Raw genomic sequence first — 14,576 nt, 5'->3', positions numbered from 1 at the left:
TTTTTTTCTTCCCCTCCAGAAGATATGCAACCTTTTTGTATTTTAGTCATGGAGCTTTGTCTTGGGAATTGAAATAACTGCAGCAAGGCAAGGGAACCATCTGCAGCTACTGTATACTACATGCTTTGGGGGTTTGAAACATGTTGGGTTGTAGGCAGCTTAGAAGCCAGACATCTTAAATGCTGTGTTGGCAGAAACTTGACTTGTTTTTTTTCTTTAACAAATAAAATAAAGAATAAAAAGGGATTATCAGTGGTGTTCAGGACTAACCCAAAACACATTCTTCTTTACTGCTTTTGTCAATATTCACTGATTGATTAATTGGATACATAGATCATGTTCACTAAACCAGCTTTTGCCATAAAACACCTTGCCGTTTTATGTAAGACACCTTACAGCCCATTGAAATAAATAAATGTTTTGTAAGGTTTCTTCCAGTAGCAGAAGTGTGCCTTGATAGAAGGCGGCTTGGTAAATATGGACCAGAATGACATGCCTCTTGAAATTGCGTTTCCACTGGCCATCCAATATAATATTGAGTTTGTAAACATTGCTGTATTCTTTTTACTCATGTTATACTGGAGTATATACGTATTGGGTGTAATTATAAAAGCATTTAGCAAGCATGGTAAAGAGGAAAGGCAATATTTTTGTTTTGGCATTAGCATACAGTATAGTCTGGTTGCAACATAGCCATGTACACTTTGTCATCTCTGCTTCTTTATTTACACATACAATGTTTTGTAATATTTTTAGAAGGAAGAAAGGATCAACATTGCTTCCCACCCTTCGTTCTCTAATATTTGTAGGTAATGCAAGTTCTAGTCCTGGAAATATATAGATTCATTATACGTGTTGCCTTTTAATGCAAGTTCTTTATACTGTATATGTAATAGAAATGTTGAAACATCACAGGAGATATGAGATTTCAAGCAATACCCACTCTTGTATTAAATATACTTTACTGCATCTATCGTTGGCCATTCAGGGTGGTAAATTCCACATTTTCATTGCCCCTGTAATATAAAGAACCCGTTCCTTTGTTGCTGGTCAGATCTCTTTTCAAAGAATCTCAATGGCAGACTCCATATTAATTGTACAGTAAAACAGTAATTGTGATAATACTGTACATACATGTATCTGCTTTGCTTGTAATTTACGGATTTGATTAACGATTTCAACTGGTTTAGGGATTAAAATATATATATAATTCACGATATACTGTATTTGCTGCAATTTAATGCTTATGTACTGACATTTCAAGGTAGTATGGGTTGTTTTCGGCTGCTGCATTTTTGGCATTTTCAACTACAACTAAACTGGACAAATACTGACAAACTAGACTAAAACGAGAAACAGTTTCGTCATACTTTATTTTACAATGTCTCACTAAATATATTTACAAGACATGACTTTTGCGTCAGTGCAATACATAATTATGTTGCATAAGTACAAACTGGTTTTTTTTTCTGAAAAAAGAGGACACTCAACTGATATTTTACAGCCAAGTGTACAATGCAACATTTACTCGTCAGTCATAATGCTAACCGCATTATTACTTGATTTCAAGAGACACACAACAAAATCAGTCTCATACTGTACCTGCCAGACCAGTATCCTTGGTATCAGATAAAATGTATTACGCTTATACACTGTATTGTATGATAGATTTATAGATTTAGGGGGAGTTCTATATAATTTTTGCATTCTACAAAAATACTGCAAGATTTATGGAAAATACCCCAATGTTTTCATTGAGAAGAAACTGAGTGTTTTCGGAATGGGAGCAAAATTGATGGAAATGCCTGATAAATACTTCCCTTACCTTTTTATACAAATGGGAAGAAACATTGGCAGTTCTTAAAGAGCGTGGTTATCTTAACCCAGGGGTGGGCAACTCTAGTCCTCAAGGGCCACCAACAGGTCAGGCTTTCAGGATATCCCTGCTTCAGCACAGGTGGCTCAGTCTTTGATTGAGCCACGTGTGCTGAAACAGGGATATTCTGAAAATCTGACCCTTTGGTGGCCCTTGAGGACTACAGTTGCCCCACTGCTGTCTTAACCACTAGTGCTGGAGATGTCACTACCACTATATAGAGGGACTTAATACAATAAAATTAAAAAAAACAATAACACATTCTGGTAAATAACACATCCTATAAGCTTTTCTTTACAGCATGTCTTCACAGTGATATACCAGAAAATTTGTAAATAGTATGCATAAAATAGCCCCATCCTTTCTATTGCAGTTTATATGCAACAACACAAAAAACACCTTATATCTGTAAGGGGATTATAAAATTACAAACTTCTGTAATGACCAACATTGTGATATGCAATAAAAAAAAATCCCTATGTATTCAACAGAAACATTATGAGCAACATGAAGGGATAATTCAATAAAGGGACTGCAGAACGACATAGATTTATTTAACAAATACAACTGATTAACCAATAGTTTAGTACTTTAAATGGTTAGGAAACCAACGTTACCAAAAATACCAAGAGATTATTTCAGCTCTAAATCTTGGTTTTGGCACTTCATGGAAACAAGTCCTCGCCCAATGTCAGTCATGTAAAAAAAAACTAAAGTACACATCTTCTTCAACATACTTTGCAAATATAGTACTTCTGTACTAGCAAACACTGATACATATTGAAATAAACATTCCCACTGATTTGCACATGCATACACTATTCAAATGACAACACTGTATCAATGTTCTTAGTTCTTAAGATGAGACGCCTCGTGCTACTGTAGCATTTTAGATTTCTTCAATAGACCTGGTGTCTGATTTCAGCTTCACAAACTCTTTAGCGACTTCATCGTTGGACCGCTGGGAAAGTATTCGCAGGATTGTCATCCCGGTATCGTCCATGCAGATGGTTTTCATCAGCGGGTACCAGGAGGCACAGCTTCCTTTCTCGGCGATGGTCTTCAGTTGAATGACTGTCATTCCGATAATGCGATCCTCTCTGGCAAAGCAGTAATCCTTCACACAGAGGTGAAGCTCATGGGCCTCGGGGCCATCTTCATTACTCAGAACGCTGTGTGGATTAAAAAAATAAATGAATGAGGTGCAAAGACTACATTTTGATTCCCCCTTCTTTCAATGGAATTAAAAAAGGTCTTTTAAATCTCATTAACATTGTAATATGTCCTTAAGGAATATTTGCAACTTTACTAATGAAAAATCTTTGACGTTTAGTACCTAATGTTCCCTTTCCCTTGAAAAATGTTACGTTGCCATCATTTTAATCAAATCCCTCTTTTTGTTATCAAATTATGATTTTAGTGCTCCCCTTTTTGGGGCCTTTCAGGAGTATTCTTATTGCTTTCAAGCTGCTGGTCACCTTGTAAAACCCTTTGCGGCAGCTACATGTTTGACCAAAAGCGAACACATTAAATATGGTTTCTAACCTGGTCATTGTTCAAAAGACAGCGCGTATGGAGGACACGCGTTCTCCGGGATTGAAGGGGTTGTCTTTTAAGGAGGGCAGTGGTCGAAGTGGTTATTGGAGGGAGAACACATAATCAAATTACTCTTACAAATGCGAATATTTTTGTTCTACATTTCTAATCTGCAATCAGTTAATGTGCAGTGTAATCATTAGGACGCAAAATCAGTGACCTGGCATAGGGCAAGATGGCAGCCATCAATGGAAAAACCTCTATTTTACATAGCTTCATGTATTCCAAAATGGAATTACTGGTAAAGAACCATAATACATTATCTCCTAAAGCAAACCTCGGTTTTATATAGGAGACCATACTGTCACTGGGGTTCTTACATACAATTATATGTAGATAAATCAATCAAATAAGGTACACACTTATGGGCTGTGTTTGTACCTGGAGTTGGGATTTGAATGCTTGCATAATAAAACTGTGAAGCAGAGGGGAATTTGAGAACAAAGACTTCGGGTCATGTTTACTTATCAGTGCTACTCGTTAAGACTCATGAATGGGCTGCAAGGTGTCTTCCGGCACTGCAGGTAGCCTTACAGACGAGCACAGCTTAGCAAAGGTGGCCCTTAATATATTCCATCACCTTTCATATAACAATAAGACGGATATGGCATCCCTGCATTCATTCAAATATATTTGAGGAGTTAATTACTGTCCATCAAAAGAAATGTAGTGTTGCCAGAAAACGTCTGTGCTGTAAATCATTGATAAAGCAGCTGAGTCTTGTTAATGTCATATTGCTGTCATGGGAAGATGAGAGAGATTTGCAACTACTCCTGCAAGACTGTGTATAGGCGGCTCGTGGGCATTTCCAGTGGGGTAAGCACCTGCTCCCTATAATGTTAGCAAGAAGATGTGTCATATTTACAATTCAAATAAAAGCAGTGTTGTGCATACTTGCCAAGCCTCCTGTAGTTAACAAACCATTGTTGATTTAAGCACTGATTATTACAAAGCCTGAATTTGTAGTCACAATCTTTCAATCTTGACACTGTTACAGTGTTATTTTTTTTTTACATTTTGCAGCTTTATACCATTTAATGTACCAGGAACATAATATGTAGTAGGATATCTTGTATGTGCTCAACAAATAGGTTATGTAATGCAATATGAAAGCTGCCATCGTCCTTCAGGTGTGAGAGTACAGAAAGTTTAGGGCTCATGTTTACCAAGCGGAGCTGTTCCATAAAACATCTTCCGGAGACAGAAGACACCTTACGACCATTCACTATGCTGGTAAAATAGGGGCAAGCAGCGTGTATGGACTAGCACAGGGGTGTCAACTCCAGGCCCCGAGTCACCAACAAGACTGAGCCACTGATTGAGCCACCTGTGCTGAAGCAGGGATATCCTGAAAACGTGACCTGTTGGTGGCCCTTGAGGACTGGAGTTGGCCACGCCTGTGCTAGTCCCTCTATGTTGAAACCATAACTGGTCCATCAACAGATCAAAATAATCTGCAATTGTATAGTACAGCAACGGTGCGTAAACTTTTTGAGCTGCGGCCCCCTTCCTAGGAGCCGCAGCGTTCGCGCCCCCCGCTCTCCCAATGTCTTCGTGTCAAATGACATCGCGGGTCATGTGAATCACTTAATCCCACCGCGTCCTTTGCCGAAGACCTGGCTGGCAGCAGGTAAGTGAGTTACAGAGGCCTCACGCCTCCCCCGGCATTTAATTTAAATGCCGTTGGGAAGAGCGCGGGTCCTCTGTAACCGCCCGCGCCCCCCCATGAAATTCTCCTTCCCCCTGGGGGGCATGCCCCCCAGTTTGCGCACCGCTGTAGTACAGTATACTCTTCACCACTTCCTTGAGATGCAAACTTTCTTGGGCACAGCTACACTGACCATCTGAATGCATTGTGTGCTGCTGCAAGTATTTTTCTCATTAGTGGCCATCAATGTGTATAGTTATCACCCACATTGATTCAATGCAGTGCACTTCAAGGCCTTTGAGCTGCCTATAAAATAACAATTGTTTTTTTAATGTTCTATTTGGAGAGTGAAAAATACAATAAATAGCATGTGTGTGCTTATAATACTGGCTGGGGTTGATTCTCAATATCTGCAGGGCTTAAAGCAAGACAAGAGGTTCTTCTAAGAGATCTTGAAATAGCGAAGATTTGAGAGAGGTAGCAGCTGTGTTTCATGATGAATATATGCTGTAAGCTAGGAAGGAACTGCAATACTGAATGCATAACTGTATTAAACACAGTGGAATAGAGTTTAGATTAACAGTAAATTGGCTTACTGTATTGACATTTATCTTGAACATATCAAATAATATTGCCTTTCAAAATTAATCTGGTATAATATAAAAACCCTTATTTGTAAGTGATTTTAACACAACATTTACCGTTTATTTATTTTGGAGCAGACTGTAAATTATGTTAATATAATAAGTGTTACAAATTCTATTCTAAGAAATGAAGATGAGTGATTGATTGTAATGGCAGCTGCTGGGAAGATATCCGAGAAGTAAAGAGGTGTGATTAACTCCTGAAAATTGTGAATACAATAGATTACAGACAACTGTTAAGAAAAAAAATCTGTGACATCTGAAAGACCATCAACGTTATAGTTTCTTATGTAAAAGATGCTATTAATACATTATAAAAGCTCGAAAGACACATGGTGAGGCCTTATTCAGAGATATGAAAAAACGATGGGTATTTGCTAAGATAAATAGTGATACTTTTACCGGTGCTCCTTAGTCCCAGGGAAGACCTGTGTTTCATCCAATGCATCCAATATGGTTGATGGACAAGGGCTCATGGATTTGAATCAAAAAAAGATATTTTTTTTTTGTGCCATAGACAACTGGTAGTCTGTCACAACAAATCCTTATTTTTGATTCAAATCCGTGGGCCCTTGTCCATCAATCTTATTCAGAGATACAGTATGACACTCAGAATAGGAAACGCCTACTACTATGTAGTCTTTCTGCTGCATAAAGAACGTAGCAGAATTGTAGATCAGTTAGGAACAGGATAACATCAGGAGAGGAATGTAACAGAACAGGACGTTTGCAGCAGAGAATGAAGAAATGACGGGTTGTCATCTTTGAGAGCACATGTAAGAACTTGATGTGAAATACCATATATCTGTCAGTAATATTGAATAAACATTTCTTATGTGCCAAACCTGAATGCTAAAATGTTATATCTTGGAAGATGATATGTTGGATAATTGTTTTTTTTTTTTTTTTTTTTTTTTTTACAATAAGTTAATAAATTGCAGTTTCTGTTTCGCAAACTGTTCACAAAGATTGGGGACATTTTGCACATTCTTTTAAATGAAAAAGAGAGTATGAAATGTTACCCTTTCCCCCCCAAATTTGGTGAAAATACAAAATGTTTACATTTTTGCACAACAAAAAAAATCTTATTTTTTTTTAAACTATGCACATTGGTCAGCTGACCTTGCACATTGGTCAGCTGACCTTGCACACCAGGGTTGTCTAATCCTGAAGATTCTGAGAGACAAACTTTGCAGTTTTTGGGTGGAAAACCAGCAAATTTCCCTACTTTATATAAATGTGCATTTTATGTGAGCAGATAAAACCTCAAAAACAAATATGATTACAACTGGCACTCTTAGTGTCACTGTATTTGGAATGGTATTGAGAGATCCGTAGAATCCACATTGGTAAAGATGTCATTTTGGACTTTGGCCCACATTAAAGTAGTGTAAATGAAGTGTCTATAGCCAGGGTAGCCAACTTCAGTCCTCAAGGGCCACCAACAGGTCAGGTTTTGAAGATATCCCTGCTTCAGCAGGGGTGGCTCAGTCGACTGAGACACCTGTGCTGATGCAGGGACTGACTGATCCACATGTGCTGAAGCAGGGATGTCCTGAAAACCTGACCTGTTGGTGGTGCTTGAGGACTGGAGTTGCCCACTCATGGGTCTATAGGCAGGAAAAACTATAATTTGCCAAGTCTGCAATCTCTGGCCCCAGCCATTGCTGCCTTCCCTCTCACACCTGTAGAGACACACACAGGGTTTGGCACAGTGTGGTTCATTCCCCACTCTTAAAGTAGCAACATGAAGATGGAGTTTTATTGTCTACAAAATATAAACACTATTTTCTGGGATTTTAGCCGTCAACTTAATGATGTAATGGGTAATCGCATGGGGTTAATAGCCTATACATTTAAATCTGAGCCACTAGCTGCTCCAAAGCGTGGCCGACTTACAAGTGGAACGTCTCATTGTATTTTGGAGACCAGGTGTTGCTCTTTGTCTTGGTGCCAAACTTCCTTTTCTTGTCACTGAGGTTGGGACCCAATGCAAAGACTTCCACAAATGGGCGGAACATTGCCGTCGTTTGCCAGATTAAGCCATTCAGGGCCACAACTGCAATAAAAAGCCGGAGGAAACAATCGCACATCAGTTTTGGAATTAAAATGCAATCAATGGCAAAAACAGCTGAAATATTTAGCTTCATTGTTAGCTTATTAAATATACATTGTGTCCCCAGTTAAGACTGCAACATAGCAATATACCGCTACAAAAAATGCTGGCATTGCTGAAAATGAGTAATTTTGCTCTGGAAAAAGTCCTGCGTTGGTTTTTAAGGTCAGTACGTTACAAACTTACTTTTGACTGTAATCTTGTGTTCCCCAGTTCCAGGATGAGTGAAGATATCAATTTGAACTGAAATCTCTCCTACTGCGCTTTCTGTGGACAGACCTGAAATGAATAAGAGGGGGGCGGGGTCATATAACCAGTATATACTGTTGAAATTGGCTTAGCTGCAAACGTTATGCAAATGCTTAGATTACGCCAACGGAAAAAAAATAGACGAAGTGCAGCGCACCAAATTAGTCAAGACCGAGGGTGACTTCCATAAAAATATATTTATTTGGTCATAAGTAAAATGGAGGTACAGGGGACCCACCTACGTGTTTTGTGCACAGGTGCTTTATCAAGGTAATTACATCAAGAACCAGGTCTAAAATCTGTGATGATGATGATGATAATAATAACTTTATTACATACAGCACTTTTCTCCCGTAGGGACTCAAAGAACTTCACAATCATAGTATAGCTCACGGAACACAGCACATAGAATTGTTACAGACAGGTCCCTGCCCAGGTGAGCTTAGAATCTATGATTTTGATGCCTGAGACACAGGGAGATAAAGTGACGTTCCCAGGTCACAAGGAGCTGACACTGGGAATTGAACCAGGTCCCCCTGCTATTGTTTACAGTCAGTTTCTTTACTCACTGAGCCACTCAGTGATCAATGATATACGAAGATTACTGTAAAGGCTCAAATACACATCACTAGACTGAAGTCTTTCAGCTGTTGAGGTGGAAACTTTATTTAGACCAGCAACAACAAGGAGGCAGTTTCACATGTTCACGTGTTCCCCAATTCTCCATTTGTAAAGAAAGTACCCGACACTGCTGGTTCACTGTTGCAAATTAGATATCTGCTACTTTTATGGTTTACTTATCCTGTGAACAAAGCTAGGTACAATATGCCGTCTCGCTGCACTCTTTACTGTACTTCCTTTGCAGTGTTATTTTTGTATCCAGAACACTACCCACTGTTTTCTGCCACTTGCAAATCCAAGAACTGTTCATGCATCATACCTCACTTCCCTTGTACTGTGAAATTGAACGGCACAAAATTTTCCTCGCACTTGGGTACAGACACTAACAAGAATAAGATAATTTAGTCCCATGTTTAACCTTTAACGCTAAAACAGAGAAGTTTGTACCAGGGGAACACTATCCATCAGCTGATACATTTTTCCCAAACATGATCTGATGGGTTAAAATGTGTGTTGGAAGATAATTAGATCATTTTTGAACCCTAACACAATTATATTCAATAATGTTACTACTTCTTGGCAGAATTTATATAATTGTGTCATTTGGAAAACAAGTCACTGTTTTAATGTCAGTGTCACAATGTCAGAAATACAGTTCATATTGAGCTAGGATATCTTTTTGTGTGTGGTTTTTTTAAAAAAAAATCTTTATGTAGCAATGTCCCCAAAAACATTTAGAGCTAGGATTATACTGAGGCGGTATGATAGTTTAAAAAAATATATATATACAAATAAATATTACTTATTGAATGTTTCTCTTTTTATTTGACTACTGTGGTTTGTTTGGCCATTTTAATCCATCCCATATCTCAAGACACAAGAAATGCAACAAAGATACTTGTTCGAGGAAGTAAAGAAGATGACTTTGAATCGAGAAAAGCAGACAGTGACATCAAACTTACATTCAGTGACAGAATGGTGATTTCAATCCACTACACAGATGTGGAGATGAGACTGTGCCAGCGATGTGAGCTAGGAGAGGTAGAAGATGAACCACACTTCCTGCTGCGTTGCACAAAATACTCTTAAGTGAGGAGTGCCCACCTGGAGAAACTCACATCTCCTATCCAGAACTTTAATAATATAGAAGAGAACCAAAAAATAGTGATCCTCTGGGGAGAAGGTGAAACCACAGCAGAACTGGCTGCACACTATTTCAGCACCTGCCACAGACTGAGACTCCCACTAACCCCCACATCCCTGTGTGTAACTGTTACCCATGTACCATGCAACCATTATATCCTGCCCCCTATTATTCATGTACCGTGTAATCATTGTACCCCACTCCCTATTATTCACACTTTGGAAATACTGAAATGTTCTTTCGTCATGCCAATAAAGCTGATTTTGATTTGAGTGCCAGCATCTAAACCCGTAGGCTGCGTCCACGCTGCCGCTGACCGTGCTTGGCATTTGGCGCGGTCAGCACAATCAATTTTGATTTGTCCGGCCACGCGCACGCTCATGAGCGTGCACATACACTCACGGGCGAAGGGCGCTTGCCGAGACAAATTAAATTGATTTTCAGGCGCGCTGAGGGGGTCACATGACCTCCTCAGCCTATCACCGCCAGTCAGTTTTGTCCACGCCCCCCGCTCGCACTGACACCCGAACGCTCATGCTTGTAAATTTGGTGACGTCACCACTCCCAGATTGGTTGTGGTAGGGTAAATCAAGATTACATTCTCGGCACCAGTGTCACATTACCAGGTCAGTTAAACACCCTCACCTTACAAGTTTCTACTTCAAAGGTCATGCACCTTTTAGAACACATTAAAGTGTCCACAAAACTCAGTGCTCTAAGAAAAATCCTTGTCAGACCAACGAACATATAGTTAAAAAAAATAAATCTAAATGTCTTTAGACACCATCACTGTATAAAACTCACTACTGCACTTGGGGACACTTACACTATATCAATGTGCTCCTGGATAATTTCTAATATCTATCCAGATGGTTTACACCTTTGATATCAATTTATTACACAGCAGGTTCTTTCGTGAAAAACAGTTTAGTTTTTCTAGCAATCATGAAACTTTTTTTGTGCCGTTTCATAATTCCATTGAGAAATTGATATAATTACAAATGCTTGATTAAAACCCTGGATCACTTTTTGCAGCCAGTGTATAATCCACGAGAAGCAAATTCTGTCACAGAACAGCATGCTATAAAGGTTAAAAGAAGAAATATGGGGTAGGTTATTAGAAATGCAACCATTCAAGCATAACTTTTTCTTTTTTTTATTGCAAACCATTTAGGAACATCACACAAGCTCAGCCCACCACTTCATACATGGTTTGTAGAGCTGTAGAAGACACTAACAGTTGCTTACAATATGATATATTTATTAAAGTTATTTCCTCTGTGCTAAGCTTAATGCTCCCTGAACCCTTCATTAGTCTCATTTAATAATTCCCTGCTGACATCAATGTATCGAGCTCGCTACACACCAGTTTTCCTTTAAGTTTTCACAATTTAATGCAGATATGGGGGCCCGAAAAAGGTGAAAAAAATAAATAAGTGATACTTCATATCATCATGTGTGTGCCGCACAACGCCTTCCACTCCTATTGTTTTATTTGACCACCGGAAAAAACACTTACGGCCACAAGCGGCATACAAAGCAGAGCTGAAAGATCATTAAAATGCCTCTTTACAGAATGTAACAGACACAATGTAGTAACAGACACAATGTATGAGTTGAACAAAGCCTCTCTCTTTTCTCATATTGTTCAATTTAAAAATAAAAATGATTTGGGAACCCATCAAAGAGCACTCTGAGCCCAAAACACCTTCCTTCATCGGTTAGAAACAGTGTGTGTTCTGGGCTACTACAGTGATATTTTAATTTTCATTCGCCACCCACCTACCATTGCTAACGCTGTCAATCGGAGCTGCACATGTTTTGATTTTGGTATGTTCTCGACAGAATCAAATATATTTGTGGAGTAGTTTTTTTTTTCTTTAAAGCATAGACTAGTTACCTTTATACAGCTTCTGCAAAGACAGTTTAGTATCTACACTATTTCATCTTAATTGTTCCTACCTCACATTTTGGAATGTTTTTTTTATATCTTCTGTTTAAAGGCCGAGAGACCTATTTTACTTACCCTCAAAATAAATTAGGGAGAGACACCTAGGAGGTATACTAATGCATATGCAAATTATGTTTAAATGACACATTCCACGCTTCCTAAAAGGATCTTCAAGTCAAAAACAGGATGAGGCCCAACAGGCAGGGCCGGCAACAGAATATTTGGGAACAAACTTGAAGAATGGGGCCCCTTCAAATGTTACAACATAATCCCATTCTGTGCATTTGCCCCATCATGTCTCTTTGTTTCCCCCTCCCCCTCATGTCTTTCTCTCACCTTTCCCCCCTAGTGTCTCTCACACACACTTTTTCATTCCATCTTTTCCCCGTTTGTCTGTTCTCCCTTTCTCTAATGTATTTCTCGTCATTCTCCTGCAACCGCCGCATTTATTTCTCTCCTCTCCCCCAGCATGTATTTCTCTCCTCTCCCCCCTCCAGCATTTCTCTCTCCTCTCCCCCCAGCATGTATTTCTCCCAATATTCCTCCCAAATTAATGCGTGAGCAGGGGGCAGTCCTGCTGTCCCCCCCCTGTCAACAGGATTAGAACCCACAAGCTCTGCTATTCTGAGCAGCAGCTCTAGCAGTGTGAGCTAAACCAGCTGCATCTCTGTTCCCGGTCTGGGATTCGGAATCACGAGGGTATGATTCAGTACACAAATGTACTGTACATTTTTTTGTATGAAGGGGTTCTGAAAACATCTGGCCACCTGTATATTAGAAAATATACTGCAGGAAAATTCTATTAATTAAATAATAGTAAGATGTACTTATTTACACTTTACATCAGTTATAATTATATTGCATGAAACGCTTCAAAGGTTGGCGTCTTTTGGGACATGGAATAGCTTTGTGATTAGCGCACTTGTCTCTGAGGGTGAAGACCGGTTTGTTTGTACTGTTGCTATGTGCCAACCAGCTGCATGTGGCTTTGGGCTACATGTTAACTTAATATACATAATGCCTTATACGGTCAGCTCTCTGAAGCAAGGATTTACTTAGCCTGTATTATTTTGCTGTGTACAGAACTATACAACAAAATAGGAAGCGCTCTAACTAAATAAAGTCCAAACATGAAAAAAATATGTAATGAATGTGGTGTAGCATGAAAAGTCGAAATTGTTCCCAATTTCCAGCAGCAACAGATGTCCAAGATAATCAGCGCACCTCGTAGGAAGAAAAAAGAGAAGAAAAGAGCACAATAGTGAAGCAAGTTCACAACACAGTGCTAAGGTTATGACTGGTAAGATATGCACTTACATTTCAGTGCCTGTCTCAGGCATGTAATGGTATCTTTGTGTCCTCACCACCATGAAGTCATCACGATTTTTCAATAAACTTCTTTAAAATTCTGTTTATATATAGAATATATCAGGAAAATATCACACAACAGGTTTAAAATATGGGCACAGACCAGTTCATATAATTCCGCAACCTCCGGTGTCTGCGACAGTCTCTTGCCGCACTGCTCGGCGTTCTGTGTCACTTCCGGTTACTGGTGCCTCAATGAAACTGGTCTTCCCGGCAACCCTACGCATTTCAACGGTGATTTGTCAGAGGTGCGCTGATTATCTTGGACATCTGTGTACAGAACTGTGTACACTAACCGTGCCTAAAATAATTCACTGTGAATTTTACAGAAAAACAAATGAATGACTACATTCTTGCTTCCTTAGACGAAATACAGTTTGTTTCACAAAGTCAGAATAGGAATGATGCATATCTCTGAGTCTGTCTGGTAATCAAATATTAAACAGCATAATTTACCCTGGGTTCATTTTTCTGTCGTGTCAACACACCGGAGCCCGGCACCAGGCTCCAGATTCAACAACTATATCCACAAAGATTTATGATGTTTGTTTCTCATGAATGTCCGAAGAGCTGAATTGTGTTACATTATATGTGTCTTTTATTAATGTCGTAAATGCTTGCTTTATTAATCAATAACATTGCACCCTGGCTCATAGAATAACTATCAATCAAAATATCCATATACAGTAGCACGCATCCCTGTAAAATGTAGTTTGAAATGTAATCTGTATTCATTTTATGAAGGAATATACCGGATATTTGGGGGCAGGGTTAGAAATCTAATCTGGAGTATGTGTAACCCTTCTTTCCCGGCTCTTAACGAGTTTGACTATGTACATGGCTTGTCTCAGTCTCTCATACCTTATCAAGGTGCGGGATCAGCGCAGGTGGGCGTAGATTTACTGATGGAATAATGATGGGAGGCAGGAACTTTTAAAGTACAAACAGGTACCATTTTATTAACAGCCATTGATAGTGCTCAAGTTCTCATAACATCCGTTGCTACATACACTTTAACTGGTGAACAACCATGTTTGTACTCTTTAACGCTTCCCTAGGTAATCCTTACTCTCTCATGCTAGGGTGATGCCTAGGCTTGTTTCTCTTACTATCACCTTAAGTGGCCATCTTCTGTGTAGCGTCTGTAATTCTAAGGGCCTCATTCAGAAAGCATCGATAAGGCCCTTATCGAGCACTTATCGGCCAAAATGGCTACTCGTATTCAGTAAGCCTCGATAAGTGCTCGATAACAGCCTGTATCGCAGCAAAATTTTATGACCAAAAGAAACTCGCCAATTGAGCGGCGATCAGCCGCTTATCGACCATTTTCAGAAGGATCATAAACTCACGCGATTCTAGTACC

At 39.3% G+C, this 14,576-nt stretch overlaps 1 protein-coding gene across 6 annotated transcripts in view; it reads right to left on the bottom strand.

Annotated features, from left to right (window-relative positions):
* Positions 1-882: 882 nt before the first annotated feature.
* The window catches only part of UNC13C (unc-13 homolog C), a 343,863-nt gene continuing 330,169 nt past the window's right edge, over positions 883-14,576 (bottom strand). For all 6 annotated transcript variants that reach the window (XM_075575720.1, XM_075575726.1, XM_075575723.1 and 3 more), the window contains 3 exons: positions 8,067-8,159; positions 7,664-7,823; positions 883-3,048 (listed from right to left, as the gene is read on the bottom strand). In XM_075575720.1, coding sequence (XP_075431835.1) covers positions 2,766-3,048; positions 7,664-7,823; positions 8,067-8,159 — 536 coding nt within the window. In that variant the 3' untranslated portion in view covers positions 883-2,765. The remainder of the gene's footprint in view (positions 3,049-7,663; positions 7,824-8,066; positions 8,160-14,576) is intronic.

Source organism: Ascaphus truei, chromosome 18 (genome assembly GCF_040206685.1).
Source record: "Ascaphus truei isolate aAscTru1 chromosome 18, aAscTru1.hap1, whole genome shotgun sequence".
In the NCBI taxonomy this organism is placed as follows: Eukaryota; Metazoa; Chordata; class Amphibia; order Anura; family Ascaphidae; genus Ascaphus; species Ascaphus truei.
The sequence above is the reverse complement of the archived record's forward strand: the minus strand, read 5'-3'. Positions and strand labels throughout refer to the sequence as shown.